The 18830-nt window shown below is 43.8% G+C and overlaps 1 protein-coding gene and 1 long non-coding RNA gene across 5 annotated transcripts in view; one reads left to right on the forward strand and one right to left on the reverse strand.

Annotated features, from left to right (window-relative positions):
• Nucleotides 1–11670, forward strand: part of cdh10a (cadherin 10, type 2a (T2-cadherin)) — an 87966-nt gene extending 76296 nt beyond the window's left edge. The window contains exons 7-12 of one of the 2 annotated variants that reach the window (XM_062020903.1): nt 4884–5137; nt 5210–5346; nt 5426–5547; nt 6563–6671; nt 6741–6992; nt 9505–11670. In XM_062020903.1, coding sequence (XP_061876887.1) covers nt 4884–5137; nt 5210–5346; nt 5426–5547; nt 6563–6671; nt 6741–6992; nt 9505–9995 — 1365 coding nt within the window. In that variant the 3' untranslated portion in view covers nt 9996–11670. Of the gene's footprint in view, nt 1–4883; nt 5138–5209; nt 5347–5425; nt 5548–6562; nt 6993–9504 lie in introns of both variants that reach the window. The other variant, XM_062020902.1, reaches the window with a different exon arrangement.
• LOC133629856 (uncharacterized) overlaps nt 1–18830 on the reverse strand; it is a 643518-nt gene that overhangs the window by 406994 nt on the left and 217694 nt on the right. The window lies entirely within an intron of this gene.

Consider the following 18830-nt stretch of genomic DNA (forward strand, 5'->3'; position numbering starts at 1 on the left):
GATAAGGGAAAGGCACCAATAAAACCCCTAAAGCAGGGGTGTCAAACTCATTTTAGATCGGGGGCCACATGGAGAAAAATCTACTCCCAAGTGGGCCGGACTGCTAAAATCACGGCACAATAACTTAAAAATAAAGACAACTTCAGATTGTTTTCTTTGTTTAAAAATAGAACAAGCACATTCTGAAAATGTACAAATCATAATATTGTTGGGTTTGTTTTTTTGCTTTTTTTTACAATTAACTGTTGCGGTTAATAGTATATATACTTTATTTGTCGTTATTTATATTTTCTGAATAAATGATCAGTCAACTCATTGGTGTTAATTTTCAATCTATAAAGATAACAAAAATAATATCAAAATCAAATTACAGGATGTTATTTATGTACGGTAGTTTGCTCATTTTCCTCAACTGGTGCACTAACATCATGTGGTTTATTTTTTTTACATATGTAGCATCATCTACAAAGATACAAAAAATTGCTATTGCGACATCTAGTGGACACATTTAGAACAGCAGTTTCTTTCTTTCAAAAATGAAGGTTAAGGTTAATTTTTATACTTAACAAACTCATCCCGCGGGCCGGATAAAACCTGTTTGCGGGCCTGATCCGGCCCTCGGGCCGTAAGTTTAACACCCCTGCTGTGGAGTAAAATGTCCACATCCTAAGAAACACATGCAAAGAACTTGCAAGCCATCACTTAACAAACAAAAATGTCCTACTCCAGGGGTGTCAAACTCATTTTAGATCAGGGGCCACATGGAGAAAAATGTACTCCCAAGTGGGCCGGACTGGTAAAATCACGGCACGATGACTTAAAAATAAAGACAACTTCAGGTTGTTTTCGTTGTTTAAAAATAGAACAAGCACAATCTGAAAATGTACAAATCATAATGTTGTTGGGTTTGTTTGTTCTTTACAATTAACTGTTGCAGTTAATAGTATATATACTTTATTTGTCATTATTTATATTTTCTACATAAATTATGTGATAATGTTCATCAGTCAACTCGTTGGTGTTAATTTTCAATCTATGAAGATAACAAAAATAATATCAAATTCAAATTATAGGATGTTATTTATGTAGTTTGCTCATTTTCCTCAACTGGTGCACTAACATCATGTGGTTTATTTGTTTTTACATATGTAGCATCATTTACAAAGATACAAAGAATTGCTATTGCGACATCTAGTGGACACATTTAGAACAGCAGTTTATTTCATTCAAAAATTCAAGGTTAATTTTTATACTTTAACTCATCCTGGGGGGTGGATAAAACCTGTTTGCGGGCCTGATCCGGCCCTCGGGCCGTACGTTTGACACCCCTGCCCTAAAGGGTTTGCGGCTGATCTACTTTTATTGTAACTAGTCCATGGACGAGTACACCTAATAGGACCATGGTCCTAAAGTACCCCAAAACAGTCTTACTGTTCTTCTGTAAGTCTCTGATCTCTAAAAAAAGGTTCGACATGCACTCAAAGGATCATTGGGAACTCATTAGACCCCTTCAGGGTCTAAATGGGTACAATTCAGACCATTAAAATACTTAGAAAAACTAGGTTAGGGTGACGACAAATGACAGAGTACCTTCTAACCCTAAAGTTGGTCAGTGTTGACTTGTACCCGTTCCTAGCTGAATTTGGGTGAAAGGCAGGGTACACCCTGAAATAGCTTCCCGGGAATCAGAGGGCCCGCATAGACAAAGAACCAAGGCACTCACATTTAACTTACAATCAACAGTCTTAAATTAACCCACGTGATGTATGAGGAAGGCGCAGCACCCGGAAAAAAACAGAATGAAGAGAACAACCCAAACAGAGGTGTACCTACAGAGATTCTCCGGACTGTGAGGCTAATATGCTAATCACTCAGCCGCCGTGCTGTCAGATACAAGGTGTATTCGTATTAAACATATGTTAAATATAAATGGGTTATACTTGTATATACTTGTATATTTCTACCTTCAAGGTACTCAAAGCGCTTTGACAGTATTTCCACATGCACGGCCACTCTACCAACTTCGCCACGCCGTCCCACGCAGTCAAATTGCTTTGGAAGACATTCAAGCATACATGAAATACAATTAAAAGTTGTATACTTATTAGACAAATCAATGACAGGTCTGGCAATTACCATATTTTCCGGACTATAGGGCGCACTTAAAATCATTTTTTTCCCTCAAAACTCGACAGTGCGCCTTATAACCCGGTGCGCATAATGTACGGAATAATTCTGGTTTTGCTTACCGACCTCGAAGCAATTTTATTTGGTACATGGTTTAAATGATAAGTGTGACCAGTAGATGGCAGTCAAACATACGAGATACGGGTAGACTGCAATATGATGGCAATATGACTCAAGTAAACAACACCAACATTTTATATGTTCCATTGAAAATATAGAACATTACACACGGCGCTCAAAAATCTATCAAAATGTTTCAGTACGACTTTGGTAAGCGATGAAGCCGCACCGCTTGATGGATTGTACGGATCGGCGAATCCTGGAGCGACTGTCAGAAAGCGGCTTGAAGATGATCTGTAAAACATGACCTATGCAACATTTTGACCAAAGAACCACCATTACATGTTATGTAGACCACAAGGAAGTGTTTTCCATTTACAAAAAAAAAATAATATGACTCCTTTAATGCGCCCTATAATCCGGTGCACCTTATATATGAAACAAGATCGAAAATAGACCATTCATCGGCAGTGCGCTTTATAATCCGGTGTGGCCTATGGTCCGGAAAATACGGTAGTTGCTAAGTCTTGCTTGACGGAGAGTGGCCAACCTTGCTCCAATTTTACGGACGTGCTAAAAATGTGTACCACATTCGGCGGTGATTCCGCGAAACAACTTTAAAGTTACAGCACACTGGGTTATTTTGTGGGCAACATTGAGCTGTGGGAGAAATTTCATGCCAATCCACCCTACCCTTTTGTGGACAGCGGTTCAGGAGGAGAAGAGTAGCACCATGTGAGTGTCTTTATATTTTCGCAAGATTTTAGCTTTTTAGGGATCATTCTTGTACCAACACATCAAACAGCCCTCGAGACATTTTAAATGTTTCAGTTTTATCTTGCCAATTTTTTTCCTTTATTTAGAATATGTCCAACTGTTTAAAGGCCTACTGAAATGAAATGTTTCTATTTAAACGGGGATAGCAGATCCATTCTATGTGTCATACTTGATCATTTCGCGATATTGCCATATTTTTGCTGAAAGGATTTAGTAGAGAACATCGACGATAAAGTTCGCAACTTTTGGTCGCTGATAAAAAAAGCCTTGCCTGCACCGGAAGTAGCGTGACGTTGCAGGTTGAAGGGCTCCTCACATTTCCCCATTGTTTACACCAGCAGCGAGAGCGATTCGAACAGAGAAAGCGATGATTACCCCATTAATTTGAGCGAGGATAAAAGATTTGTGGATGAGGAACGTGAGAGTGAAGGACTAGAGTGCAGTGCAGGACGTATCTTTTTTCGCTCTGACCGTAGCTTAGGTAAAAGGGCTCATTGGATTCCACACTTTCTCCTTTTTCTATTGTGGATCACGGATTTGTATTTTAAACCACCTCGGATACTATATCCTCTTGAAAATGAGAGTCGAGAATGCGAAATGGACATTCACAGTGACTTATCTCCACGACAATACATCGGTGAAGCACTTTAGCTACGGAGCTAACGTGATAGCATCGTGCTTAAATGCAGATAAAAACAAAAGAAATAAGCCCCTGACTGGAAGGATTTACAGAAGATCAACAATACTACTATCAGGAGACACCGAACCAAACACTGGACCTGTAACTACACGGTTAATGCTGTGCCGCCTGTCGAAATCTAGCAATGCTGTTGCTAACAACGCCATTGAAGCTAACTTAGCTACGGGACCTCGTCAGAGCTATGATAAAAACATTAGCGCTCCACCTACGTCAGCCCTCATCTGCTCATCAACACCCGTGCTCACCTGCGTTCCAGCGATCGACGGCGCGACGAAGGACTTCACCCGATCATCGATGCGGTCGGCGGCTAGCGTCGGATAGCGCGTCTGCTATCCTCAAAGTCCTCCTGGTTGTGTTGCTGCAGCCAGCCGCTAATACACCGATCCCACCTACAACTTTCTTCTTTGCAGTCTCCATTGTTCATTAAACAAATTGCAAAAAATTCACCAACACAGATGTCCAGAATACTGTGGAATTTTGCGATGAAAACAGAGCTGTTTGTATTGTGATACAATGTGTCCCAATACTTCCGTTTCAACCATTGACGTCACACGCATACGTCATCATACATAGACGTTTTCAACCGGAAGTTCCCCGGGAAATTTTAAATTGCACTTTATAAGTTAACCCGGCCGTATTGGCATGTGTTGCAATGTTAAGATTTCATCATTGATATATAAACTATCAGACTGCGTGGTCAGTAGTAGTGGGTTTCAGTAGGCCTTTAAAGGCTGCCATTGTTATCGCTCTTTTTTTATACAACCGTGTCACTTTTTAAGCGTGGGTGAGGTGAAATGTGGCGTATTTCCTGTATGCTTTCATTTAACTTAACTTTTATCAGCCTGCCGGTTTTCCAGCGAGAAGCAGAAACTTCAATGCAGAGGCACAATCACACCGTTCTGGATTATAGCGAGAGCGCTGCCTGATAACGCATAAGAAAAGACTAAATGACAGCATTTGCTTTGGAAATAAAACCAGCTATCCTAAACCTTTGAAATTATTCTTTTAGTTCATCCTTTTCCCCGCAGATCTTCCACATCAGCATTCCTCACTCAGACTTGTAACTTTTAAAAGTGTGGCTGAGATAACGGCCGACAAATAGAACACGGCCAAGTGCCTATTAAGATTCCTTCTTGATGCTGATCCCTCTCGGCTCCAGGCGCTGGATTACGAAAGCAAGAGGGACTACGAGTTCAAGGTGGAGGTGAGGAACACGTACTTGGACGCCAGGTACATCCAAGGCCTGCAGTTCAAGGACTACGCCACGGTCAAGGTGACGGTGGAGAACGTGGATGAGCCGCCCGTTTTCACCTGCAACCCGTACATCATCAAGGTGCACGAGGACACGGCTGCCGGCAGCTTTGTGGGCGTGGTGTCGGCCAGGGACCCTGATGTTGAGAACAGGCCGGTCAAGTACGTACAATGATCATTTGGACGAAACTGAAACTGGAAAGATATTTGTTTACATTTATGGTGGTTTTGCAGATACTCCATTGACCGCCATACAGACCTCGAGAGGCTGTTCAACATCGATTCTTCGAACGGCACTATCACAACTCGCAAAGCTTTGGACAGAGAAATGTCCAAATGGCATAACATCTCGGTGATGACTGCTGAAATAAGTACGACTTCCAGGTTTTCTCCTTGTTGATGTTTTGTTAGCGTTTCTAACCAATGGCTATCGCCCTGATTTTGTGCTAGATAACCCACGGCAGATCGCCCGCGTACCCGTATTCATCGAAGTGTTGGACGTTAACGACAACGCTCCAGAGTTCGCCATGTCCTACGACACATTTGTCTGCGAGAACGTCAAAGCAGGACAGGTAGGTAGCATTAACTACGAGTCGTAACAGCTGATCCATCCATCCATCCATCCGTCCGTCCGTCTTCTTCCGCTTATCCGAGGTCGGGTCGCTGGGGCTGCAGCCTAAGCAGGGAAGCCCAGACTTCCCTCTCCCCAGCCACTTCGTCCAGCTCTTCCCGAGGGATCCCGAGGTGTTCCCAGGCCAGCCGGGAGACATAGTCTTCCCAACGTGTCTTGGGTCTTCTCCGTGGCCTCTTACCGGTCGGACGTGCCCTAAACACCTCCCTAGGGAGGCGTTCGGGTGGCACCCTGACCAGATGCCCGAACCACCTCATCTGGCTCCTCTCGATGTGGAGGAGCAGCGGCTTTACTTTGAGCTCCTCCCGGATGGCAGAGCTTCTCACCCTATTTCTAAGGGAGAGCCCCGCCACCCGGCGGAGGAAACTCATTTCGGCCGCTTGTACCCGTGATCTTGTGCTTTCGGTCATAACCCAAAGCTCATGACCATAGGTGAGGATGGGAACGTAGATCGACCGGCAAATTGAGAGCTTTGCCTTCCGGCTCAGCTCGTTCTTCACCACAACGGATCGATACAGCGTCCGCATTACTGAAGACGCCGCACCGATCCGCCTGTCGATCTCACGATCCACTCTTCCCCCACTCGTGAACAAGACTCTGAGGTACTTGAACTCCTCCACTTGGGGCAGGGTCTCCTCCCCAACCCGGGGCTGGCACTCCACCCTTTTCCGGGCGAGAACCATGGACTCGGACTGATCCAGTCTTATTAAAACACACAGATTGTCCACGTCCTGCTCAGTGAGTGACAAAGTGAAGTTGGGAGAACAATTTCAAACTGTCATTGGGCACCAGACCAGTTGGCAGTCAAGCCAAAGCAGAAAAAAAATGGCTGACATTGACAGAGAAAGAAGGTTGTTAGCTTTTTAGCGGCATCATCCAAGAGTTGTCAGCAAATCCCTTAACGAGCTAATTGCAGATCATTCTGATGCTTTTTATTTTCCCCTCTTCATCTCCAGTTGATCCAGACCATAAGTGCTGTGGACACAGATGAGCCCCTCGTAGGACACAAGTTCGTCTTCAGTATAAGTCCTCAAAACCCAAACTTTACCATCAATGACAGAGAAGGTAAGACGACCCGAATTTACCGTCAGGAATTATCTGCCGTACTACAAAGTCTACTTTTTCTATCTACAGATAACACCGCCAACATTCTGACCCGGCGAGGAGGTTTCAGCCGGCGGGAGATGAGTGTCTACTTCCTGCCCGTGGTGATCTCAGACAATGACTACCCCATCCAGAGCAGCACGAGCACACTGCTGGTTCGCGTGTGCGCTTGCGACCGCCGCGGCAACATGCAGTCGTGCAGCCCCGAGGTGCTACCCTTTTCTGACGGGCTGACCACTGGTGCCCTGGTGGCCATCTTGCTGTGTGTCATCATTCTGCTCAGTGAGTACAATATCGAGCATTTGGAACCATGTTTTTGGTCCGGGAGCAAATATTTTTGGGGGGGATCTCTGTACTGCCAGAGAATGTCAATGTTTTGTAGAATTCAGGGGCAACGGATCGGGTCTAATCCAACCAGAGTGCACTTGGGATACTGACAACCGTGATCCCTTCTTGTTATCTGACAAGTTTTGCACTTACCAAATCTCATATGTAAGTTTTGAGTTGTAATGGCACAATTCATATTTTAGTAATTACTTGTCCAAAACCGCAATTGTAGTCTTAGTGATTTTGTGGTGGTTTATTTGCATTAACTGCCAGTCCTTGGTTTTTCAGAGATAAGACACCTTTTATGGCCTATGCATTTTTGGAGCCCATTAGGTATGTCTCCAAACCCCCACCTCTGTGAATAGGGCCAAGACTTCTGTGACGTTGGTTGATCAATAAATTGTTTCCTCTCAAATGTTACTCTCCAAACAGGTTTCTTTTACAAAACTCAAAACCAGTGAAGTTGGCACGTTGTGTAATTCGTAAATAAAAACAGAATACAATGATTTGCTAATCCTTTTCAATTTATATTCAATTGAATAAACTGCAAAAACAAGATATTTAATGTTCGAACTGAGAAACTTAATTTTTTTTTGCAAATAATCATTAATTTAGATTTTAATGGCAGCAACACATTGCAAAAAAGTTGACACAGGGGCATTTTTACCACTGTGTTACATGGCCTTTCCTTTTAACAACACTCAGTAAACGTTTGGGAACAGAGGAGGCCAATTTCTGAAGCTTTTTAGGTGGAATTGTTTCCCATTCTTGCTTGATGTACAGCTTAAGTTGTTCAACAGTCCGAGGTCTCCGTTGTGGTATTTGACGCTTCATATTGCACCACACATTTTCAATGGGAGACAGGTCTGGACTACAGGCAGGCCAGTCTAGTACTCACACTCTTTTACTATGAAGCCACGCTGTTTTAACACGTGACTTGGCATTGTCTTGCTGAAATAAGCAGGGGCGTCCATGATAACTTTGCTTGGATGGCAACATATGTTGCTCCAAAACCTGTATGTACCTTTCAGCATTAATGGCGCCTTCACAGATGTGTAAGTTACCAATTGCCTTGGGCACTAATACACCCCCATACCATTACAGATGCTGGCTCTTCAGCTTTGCCCCTTTAACAATTCGGATGGTACTTTTCCTCTTTGGTCCGGAGGACACGACGTCCACAGTTTCCAAAAACTATTTGGAATGTGGACTCGTCAGACCACAGAACACTTTTACACTTTGAATCAGTCCATCTTAGATGAGCTCGGGCCCAGCGAAGCCTGCGGCGTTTCTGGGTGTTGTTGAAAAATGGATTTTGCTTTGTTGGTTTTCAGCCTTGCAGTGATTTCTCCAGATTCTCTGAACCTTTTGATGATATTACAGACCGTAGATGGTAAAATCCCTAAATTATTTGAAATAGCTCATTGAGAAATGTTGTTCTTAAACTGTTCGACAATTTGCTCACGCATTTGTTCACAAAGTGGTGACCCTCGCCCCATCCTTGTTTGTGAATGACAGAGCATTTTATGGAAGCTGCTTTTATACCCAATTATGGCACCCACCTGTTCCCAATTAGCCTGTTCACCTATGGGGTGTTCCAAATACGTGTCTTTTTTGCCACTTGTGCCAGCTTTTTTGAAACATGTTGCAGGCATCAAATTCCAAATGAGCTAATATTTGCAAAAAATAAAGTTTTCCAGTTCAAACGTTAAGTATCTTGTCTTTGCAGTCTATTCAATTGAATATAGGTTGAAAAGGATGAGCAAATCATTGTATTCTGTTTTTATTTACAATTTACACAACGTGCCAACTTCACTGGTTTTGGGTTTTTGTATGAGCCTTGTCCAATGTTTAACCAAAACATTCCTGTTCTTGCTAGTACGACAATGTAGATAGGAGAAACCCTTCCTCCTTAATCTGATGTTATTTGAGTGCTCAAGTAAATACCTAAAAAGACCTTATTTTTGTATCTGTTGGATACAAAAAACTCCAAAACAGTCTCCCCTTGCCATGTTGAAATAACCTCACCGGGGCCCTATAAACAGCCACCTTGCCTTGCGTCCTCGTGCGACCCAACTACCACACTGCCGTAATCAACACTCAGGCGGGAGCCCGAGTATACAACTCCCTCGCCTGCTGAGAGGACTTGACAAAAAAAAAAATTGGAGCTTGCTTTTTAAATGTCACTTAAAAGGATTGTGAGTCAGAGGGCATTGAAAGTCTCCTCCAACCAAGATGCATTTTCATACAGTCAATGTGCCATTCAATGGGAAAAGAAAGAAAAAGCTTTCCCACTGAATCTTTGATAAAAGGGAGGCAAACGCCCGGGGCTGCACTAGAGATGTATCAATGGCCCCAAATGCGTTCTCCTCCCTCTGCACTTTCGCTCACCAACGCACGCCACTGTACACGCTACCACGCACACGGCTTACACCATCCTCTCCCTCTCCTTATTTTTTTTGTGCAGTGATCGTGGTGTTGTTTGCCGCCCTGAGGAGGCAGCGGAAGAAAGAGCCGCTGATCATCTCCAAAGACGACGTCCGAGACAACGTCGTCAGCTACAACGACGAGGGCGGCGGCGAGGAGGACACGCAGGCCTTCGACATCGGGACGCTGCGCAACCCCGAGGTGATGGACGCCAACAAGCTGCGCCGGGACATCATACCTGAAATGCTCTTTTCATTCCGGAGGACGTCGCCCATAAAGGATAACGCGAATGTCCGAGACTTCATTAACGGGAGGCTTCAAGAGAACGACTCCGACCCCACGGCGCCCCCCTATGACTCCCTGGCTACGTACGCCTACGAGGGCAGCGGCTCGCTGGCGGAATCTCTCAGCTCGTTGGAGTCCGCCGCCACTGAGGGCGACCAGGAGTACGATTACCTCAGCAGCTGGGGGCCGCAGTTCAAGAAGCTGGCGGAGATGTACATCGGGAGAAGCCCGGACCGGGATACCTAGAAGTTGTCCCAGACCGAGATACCTAGAAGTTGTCCCAGACCGAGATACCTAGAAGTTGTCCCAGACCGAGATACCTAGAAGGTGTCTCAGACCGAGATACCTAGAAGGTATCCCAGACCGAGATACCTAGAAGGTATCCCAGACCGAGATACCTAGAAGGTATCCCAGACCGAGATACCTAGAAGGTATCCCAGACCGAGATACCTAGAAGGTATCCCAGACCGAGATACCTTGAAGTTATCCCAGACCGAGATACCTAGAAGTTATCCCAGACCGAGATACTTAAAAGTTATCCTAGACCGAGATACCTAGAAGGTATCCCAGACCGAGATACCTAGAAAGTATCCCAGACCGAGATACCTAGAAAGTACCCCAGACCGAGATACCTAGAAAGTATCCCAGACCGAGATACCTAGAAGGTATCCCAGACCGAGATACCTAGAAAGTATCCTAGACCGAGATACCTAGAAGGTATCCCAGACCGAGATACCTAGAAGGTATCCCAGACCGAGATACCTAGAAGGTATCCCAGACCGAGATACCTAGAAGTTATCCTAGACCGAGATACCTAGAAAGTATGCCAGACCGAGATACCTAGAAGGTATCCCGGTCTGTTTGGTAGCGAGCTAGCCAGACCCCTATTTGTCCAACTAGCCTGCGAGCTAGCAACTACCTATGTATCAAACTATCTATCCGTTCATGTCTGGTTCGCTAGCTAGCGCGCTAGTTTTCTGTTTGACTCCGAAGGTCGCCACCATCCGCCGGAGACGAGGGCATACTTGGCAACCCTCCCGATTTTCCCGGGACACTCCCGAATTTCAGTGCCCCTCCCGAAAATCTCCCGGGACAACTATTCTCCCGATTTCCACCCAGACAACAATACTGGGGGCATGCCTTGAAGGCACTGCCTTTAGCGTCCTCCACAACCTGTCGTCAAGTCCGCTTTTCCTCCGTACAAACAACGTGTCCGCCCAGTCACATAATATACGCGGCTTTTACACACACACAAGTGAATGCAAGGCATAATTGATCAACAGCCATACAGTTCACACTGAGGGTAGCCGTATAAACAAGTTTAACACTGTTACAAATATGCGCCACACTGTGAACCCACACCAAACAAGAATGACAAACACATTTCGGGAGAACATCCGCACCGTAACACAACATAAACACAACAGAACAAATACCCAGAAGCCCTTGCAGCACTAACTACCCCAACCCTGCCCACCTCAACCCCCCCACCACCAAATCTCCCGAATTCGGAGGTCTCAAGGTTGGCAAGTATGAACGGGGGAGGAACTTTTACTGTTTTTTGGTCATAAGTAAAGATGCCTTTTAGGACTTTTTTTTGTGAACAATGGCGTGAAAATGTGTTTTGTATTTGAGCAGCGAGATAGCAGTATTGTATACTATCAATGTTTCATGGCATTGGATTGTGTTTTTTTGGGGGAGCGGCGTTCCCCACCCGTTCTATTGAATACTGTACAAAAAGTGTTTTTCAACATTCTATATACTATTTGCTATTATTTGTCTGACAAGCAAGTGTCCATGTGAATGGTCGGTGCGGTTCCTTTTTGTCACACTGGTGTCATTTCATCACGTAGGTGTAAACATGTAACCAGAAAACGTGTACGTTGTAGGCAAACACTGGATTCATGCTGCTTGAATGCCGAGTCACATTGTTTTATATTTATATTTTTATACTTATTTTTTATAATAAAATGTGGCAAAAAAAAAACGACATCTGGTTCTAGGTCTTTGAGGAGTGTTTATTCCTGTGATGATTGCAGGGGGGGGGAAAAAAAGCCTCAATTAGGTCGAACTCGGTAGTAGTCGCAACTAATTGGATCTCAGTGGCCAGTGGTGAACTTTAAAGGGAATGAAGCTGCCTCCCTCCTCAGGGTTTCTATCTCGGCAACGAGACCACTCACCGGACTCGCCACGTGACTGCGGGACTTAGTAGAACATGTCTCGTTTGATGTAAGAAAGTCATATGCATGTCACATGGAATAAAACATGACGCGTGACCTCCCCGATGGTGGACGAGCTGTGGGACGTAGCAACGACCCTGCTTCATGTGGACCCCGGCCAGAATGTTCCGCTTGACTGACTGCAGCCTCCGTCAGTTGATACTTGTTACATGAGAGGGCTCAAAGGTTTTTCAAACATCCAGAACGTCATCCCCAGCGTTTTCGGGTGTTGTTGATAAATAGCTTTCGCTGTGCATAGTAGAGTTTTAAAGGCCTACTGAAATGAATTTTTTTTTTTATCTAAACGGGGATAGCAGATCCATTCTATGTGTCGTACTTGGTCATTTCGCGATATTGCCATATTTTTGCTGAAAGGATTTAGTAGAGAACGTCGACGATAAAGTTCGCAACTTTTGGTCGCTGATAAAAAAAAAGCCTTGCCTGTACCGGAAGTAGCGTGACGTCACAAATTGAAAGGCTCCTCACATTTCCCCCATTGTTTACACCAGCAGCGAGAGCGATTCGGACCGAGAAAGTGACGATTACCCCATTAATTTGAGCCAGGATGAAAGATTTGTGGATGAGGAACGTGAGAGTGAAGGACTAGAGTGCAGTGCAGGACGTATCTTTTTTCGCTCTGACCGTAACTTAGGTACAAGGGCTCATTGGATTCCACACTTTCTCCTTTTTTTATTGTGGATCACGGATTTGTATTTTAAACCACCTCGGATACTATATCCTCTTGAAAATGAGAGTCGAGAACGCGAAATGGACATTCACAGTTACTTTTATCTCCACGACAATACATCGGCGAAGCACTTTAGCTATTGAGCTAACGTGATAGCATTGGGCTTAACTGCAGATATAAACAAAAGAAATAAACCCCTGACTGGAAGGATAGACAGAAAATCAACAATACTATTAAACCCTGGACCTGTAAATACACGGTTAATGCTTTCCAGCCTGGCGAAGCTTAACAAAGCTGTTGCTAACGACGCCATTGAAGCTAACTTAGCTATGGGACCTCACAGAACTATGCTAAAAACATTAGCTATCCACCTACGCCAGCCAGCCCTCATCTGCTCATCAACACCCGTGCTCACCTGCGTTCCAGCGATCGAGGGAGCGACGAAGGACTTCACCCGATCATCGATGCAGTCGGCGGCTAGCGTCGGATAGCGCGTCTGCTATCCAAGTCAAAGTCCTCCTGGTTGTGTTGCTGCAGCCAGCCGCTAATACACCGATCTCACCTACAGCTTTCTTCTTTGCAGTCTTCATTGTTCATTAAACAAATTGCAAAAGATTCACCAACACAGATGTCCAGAATACTGTGGAATTTTGCGATGAAAACAGAGCTTTTTGTATTGGATACAATGTGTCCGAATACTTCCGTTTCAACCATTGACGTCACGCAAAATACGTCATCATACATAGACGTTTTCAACCCAAAGTTTTGCGGAAAATTTTAAATTGCACTTTATAAGTTAACCCGGCCGTATTGGCATGTGTTGCAATGTTAAGATTTCATCATTGATATATAAACTATCAGACTGCGTGGTCGGTAGTAGTGGGTTTCAGTAGGCCTTTAACTTGCACTTACAGATGTAGCGACAAACTGTATTTACAGACAGTGGTTTTCTGAAGTGTTCTTGAGCCCACTTCGAATTTAAGAAATGTTCTGAAACCCCTCGCAGTCTCACATGAAAAATGTTTCTAGTTATTCCACGCGGGTCTCTTTGTGGTTTTTCGCAGTACACACAAAAAAGCAAACGCTAAACGGAACGCAAGTTTAAATACCATGACGTGGACCACCTACGAGGTTCTCTGCAATGTTTCCCTCAAAGACTTGTAAGACTTCATTAGGTAGGATTGGACTCCAAAACCCGGTCCACAGGACTGTGGTGATCCGTGATTTTCCACCGTCATACAAAACCCAAAACCAGTGAAGTTGGCACGTTGTGTAAACCATAAAAAAATTTTTAAAAAAAAGAATACAATGATTTGCAAATCCTTTTCAACTTATATTCAATTGAATGGACTGCAAAGACAAGATATTTAATGTTGGAACTGAGATACTTCTTTTTTTTGTTGTTGCAAATAATCATTAACTTAGAATTTAATGGCAGCAACACGTTGCAAAAAAGTTGGCACAGTGGCATTTTTACCACTGTGTTACATGGCCTTTCCTTTTAACAACACTCCGTAAACGTTTGGGAACTGAGGAGACCAATTTTTTAAAGCTTTTCAGCTGGAATTCTTTCACATTCTTGCTTGATGTACAGCTTAAGTTGTTCAACAGTCCGGGGGTCTCCGTTGTGGTATTTTAGGCTTCATAATACGCCACACATTTTCAATGGGAGACAGGTCTGGACTACATGCAGGCCAGTCTAGTACCTGCACTCTTTTACTATGAAACCACGCTGTTGTAACACGTGGCTTGGCATTGTCTTGCTGAAATAAGCAGGGGCGTCCATGATAACGTTGCTTGGATGGCAACATATGTTGCTCCAAAACCTGTATGTACCATTCAGCATTAATGGTGCCTTCACAGATGTGTAAGTTACCCATGTCTTGGGCACTAATACACCCCCATACTATCACAGATGCTGGCTTTTCAACTTTCCGCCTAGAACAATCCGGATGGTTCTTTTCCTCTTTGTTCCGGAGGACACAACATCCACAGTTTCCAAAAACAATTTGAAATGTGGACTCGTCAGACCACAGAACACTTTTCCACTTTGCATCAGTCCATCTTAGATGAGCTCGGGCCCAGGGAAGCCGGCGGTGTTTCTGGGTGTTGTTGATAAATGGCTTTCGCTTTGCATAGTAGAGTTTTAACTTGCATTACAGATTTAGCGACCAACTGTATTTACTGACAGTGGTTTTCTGAAGTGTTCCTGAGCCCATGTGGTGATATCCCTTACACAGTGATGTTAGTTTTTTTAAGCAGTACCGCCTGAGGGATCGAAGGTCACGGGCATTCGATGTTGGTTTTCAGCCTTGCTGCTTACGTGCAGTGATTTCTCCAGATTCTATGAACCTTTTGATGATATTACAGACCGTAGATGGTGAAATCCCTAAATTCCTTGCGATAGCTGGTTGAGAAATGTTGTTCTTAAACTGTTTGCTCAGGCATTTGTTGACAAAGTGGTGACCCTCGCCCCATCCTTGTTTGTGAATGACTGAGCATTTCATAGAAGCTGCTTTTATACCCAATCATGGCACCCACCTCTTCCCAATTTGCCTGTTCACCTGTGGGATGTTCCAAATAAGCGTTCGATGAGCATTCCTCAACTTTCTCAGTCTTTTTTGCCACTTGTGCCAGCTTTTTTGAAACATGTTGCAGGCATCAAATTCCAAATGAGTTAATAATTGCAAAAAAATAAAGTTTTCCAGTTCCAATGTTAAGTATCTTGTCTTTGCAGTCTATCCAATTGAACATAGGTTGAAAAGGATTAGCAAATCATTGTATTCTGTTTTTATTTACCATTTACACAACGTGATAGTATATATGATAGTATATATCTGTATCATGAATCAATTTAAGTGGATCCCGACTTAAACAAGTTGAAAAACGTATTCGGGTGTTACCATTTAGTGGTCAATTGTACGGAATATGTACTTCACTGTGCAACCTACTAATACAAGTCTCAATCAATCAATCAATCAATGCCAACTTCACTGGTTTTGGGTTCCGTACAAAACTGGTCTAAGATCTGAAAAGACACAAAAGACGACAAATTCAGCAGATCCTTCCCCTCAGCTCCCCCCAGACCATCTGCGAGTCCCTGAGAGTCCTGACACCTTTCCACCACGAGCAGGAGGTTGAAGCCCCGGCCTTCACACCAACACACGCCTCACTGAACCTGGATGAGCTCACACTGTGGACTTCCAGGCATCCAGATTGCGCTCCCGTTCATTTTGTCCCAACAGAACGCGGCCTTTTAATTCTCGCCCGTCGTCTGGCTTCTCGCTGCGCACACCTTGAAAAGACTTGGGGTCGTGCAGCCGTCCTGCGCTCGGCTTGACCGACTGTCGCGCAGCGTGGTGCGGCGTGGGGCCCGTGGAGAAAACCCATTACTGTGAAGCTTAGCGGAATCCTGAAGGTGCTGAGGTGTACTGACCTCTCACGGCGCTCGTTCCCCATCTTGTCCTTTATCGGAATAACAACACTGGAATATGCTGTCTGCAGGCAAATCCACAATTTCAGACAAAATATGACAAACCGTAAAAAAGTTAATTATGCATGGAAATTATAGCCGACAAACTAGTTAGGCCGATTGACAGGCGACAAACAATATTTCCTCGCTTATTGCAGGGGTTTACGTTCCAGACCACCCTGTGTTTGGTGAATTTCCATGAAATAGAGATGCTGTTAATTTCTTTTTTTTTCAAGATTATTATATGCACACAGTCCACACATACCTACGTGCACAAAGCACATGCACACATACAAAGGCAAACCAGGAGAAGCAACAAACAATTTGCAGTGTTGTTGTTGTTATGACAGAATACACATTCAATGACAGCTAGGGTTGTACCGGTATTAGTATAGTAATGAATCATATTCGGTACTATACCGCCTCTGAAAAGTACCGGTCCCCCACACCCCCCGCGCCCACGTCGTGTCATTGCTGGTTTACGAGCAGAGGAGCATGTTCGGCAGCGCTCAATCACAGAGTACTTACAAGCAGACACAGTGTGTAGACAGAAAAGGGAGAACAGACGCATTTTGGCTTAAAAACTAACAATAAAGGTGACGTTATAACACTGAAACACCCTCAGGAAGAGGTGCTTTAAAACATGGCTATCTCGCTAGAGGCTAACGTCCATCCGCCGCCGGCAGTGTTTTAGCTACTTCTAAATGACTAATCCTCGCCTCCATGGCGACAAAAAAAGTGAGTTTCTCACAAACCCCGTTTCCATATGAGTTGGGAAATTGTGTTGGATGTAAATATAAACGGAACACAATGATTTGCAAATCATTTTCAACCCATATTCAGTTGAATATGCTACAAAGACAACATATTTGATGTTCAAACTGATAAACATTTTATTTTTTGCAAATAATCATTAACTTTAGAATTTGATGCCAGCAACACGTGACGAAGAAGTTGGGAAAGGTGGCAATAAATACTGATAAAGTTGAGGAATGCTCATCAAACACTTATTTGGAACATCCCACAGGTGAACAGGCAAATTGGGAACAGGTGGGTGCCATGATTGGGTATAAAAGTAGATTCCATGAAATGCTCAGTCATTCACAAACAAGGATGGGGCGAGGGTCACCACCTTGTCAACAAATGCGTGAGCAAATTGTTGAAGTTCAAGAAAAACCTTTCTCAACCAGCTATTGCAAGGAATTTAGGGATTTCACCATCTACGGTCCGTAATATCATCAAAGGCTTCAGAGAATCTGGAGAAATCACTGCACGTAAGCAGCTAAGCCCGTGACCTTCGATCCCTCAGGCTGTACTGCATCAACAAGCGACATCAGTGTGTAAAGGATATCACCACGTGGGCTTAGGAACACTTCAGAAACCCACTGTCAGTAATTACAGTTGGTCACTAAATCTGTAATGCAAGTTAAAACTCTACTATGCAAAGCAAAAGCCATTTATCAACAACACCCAGAAACACCGCCGGCTTCGCTGTGCCCGAGCTCATCTAAGATGGACTGATACAAAGTGGAAAAGTGTTCTGTAGTCTGACGAGTCCACGTTTCAAATTGTTTTTGGAAACTGTGGACGTCGTGTCCTCCGGACCAAAGAGGAAAAGAACCATCCGGATTGTTATAGGCGCAAAGTTGAAAAGCCAGCATTTGTGATGGTATGGGGGTGTATTAGTGCCCAAGACATGGGTAATTTACACATCTGTGAAGGCGCCAATAATGCTGAAAGGTACATACAGGTTTTGGAGCAACATATGTTGCCATCCAAGCAACGTTACCTTGGACGCCCCTGCTTATTTCAGCAAGACAATACCAAGCCACGTGTTACATCAACGTGGCTTCATAGTAAAAGAGTGCGGGTACTAGACTGGCCTGCCTGTAGTCCAGACCTGTCTCCCATTGAAAATGTGTGGCGCATTATGAAGCCTAAAATACCACAATGGAGACCCCCGGACTGTTGAACAACTTAAGCTGTACATCAAGCAAGAATGGGAAAGAATTCCACCTGAGAAGCTTAAAAAATGTGTCTCCTCAGTTCTTAAATGTTTACGGAGTGTTGTTAAAAGGAAAGGCCATGTAACACAGTGGTGAACATGCCCTTTCCCAACTACTTTGGCACATGTTGCAGCCATGAAATTCTAAGTTAATTATTATTTGCAAAAGAAAAAAAATAAAGTTTCTGAGTTTGAACATCAAATATGTTGTCTTTGTAGTGCATTCAACTGAATATGGGTTGAAAAGGATTTGCAAATCATTGTATTTTGTTTATATTTACATCTAACACAATTTCCCAACTCATATGGAAACGGAGTTTGTACAAGTATCATCCCTGCAGGACGAGGAATAGCTAAACATGCTTCACTACACACCGTAGCTCGCCGGCGTCACAATGTAAACAAACACCATTGGTGGATCTACACCTGACATCCACTGTAACGATACCAAGTACAGGAGCGTATCTAGTCGATACTACTATGATTACGTCAATATTTTTTTGGCATCACAACATCTTCTTTTGTTTTTTTTAAAAATGTATATCATGTTTATAAACTCAGGAAATATGTCCCTGGACACCTGAGGACTTTGAATATGACCAAAGTATGATCCTGTAACTACTTGGTATCGAAATGATACCCAAAATTGTGGTATCGTCCAAAACTAATGTAAAGTATCCAAACAACAGAAGAAATA

Source organism: Entelurus aequoreus, linkage group LG15 (assembly GCF_033978785.1).
Source record: "Entelurus aequoreus isolate RoL-2023_Sb linkage group LG15, RoL_Eaeq_v1.1, whole genome shotgun sequence".
Taxonomy (NCBI): Eukaryota; Metazoa; Chordata; class Actinopteri; order Syngnathiformes; family Syngnathidae; genus Entelurus; species Entelurus aequoreus.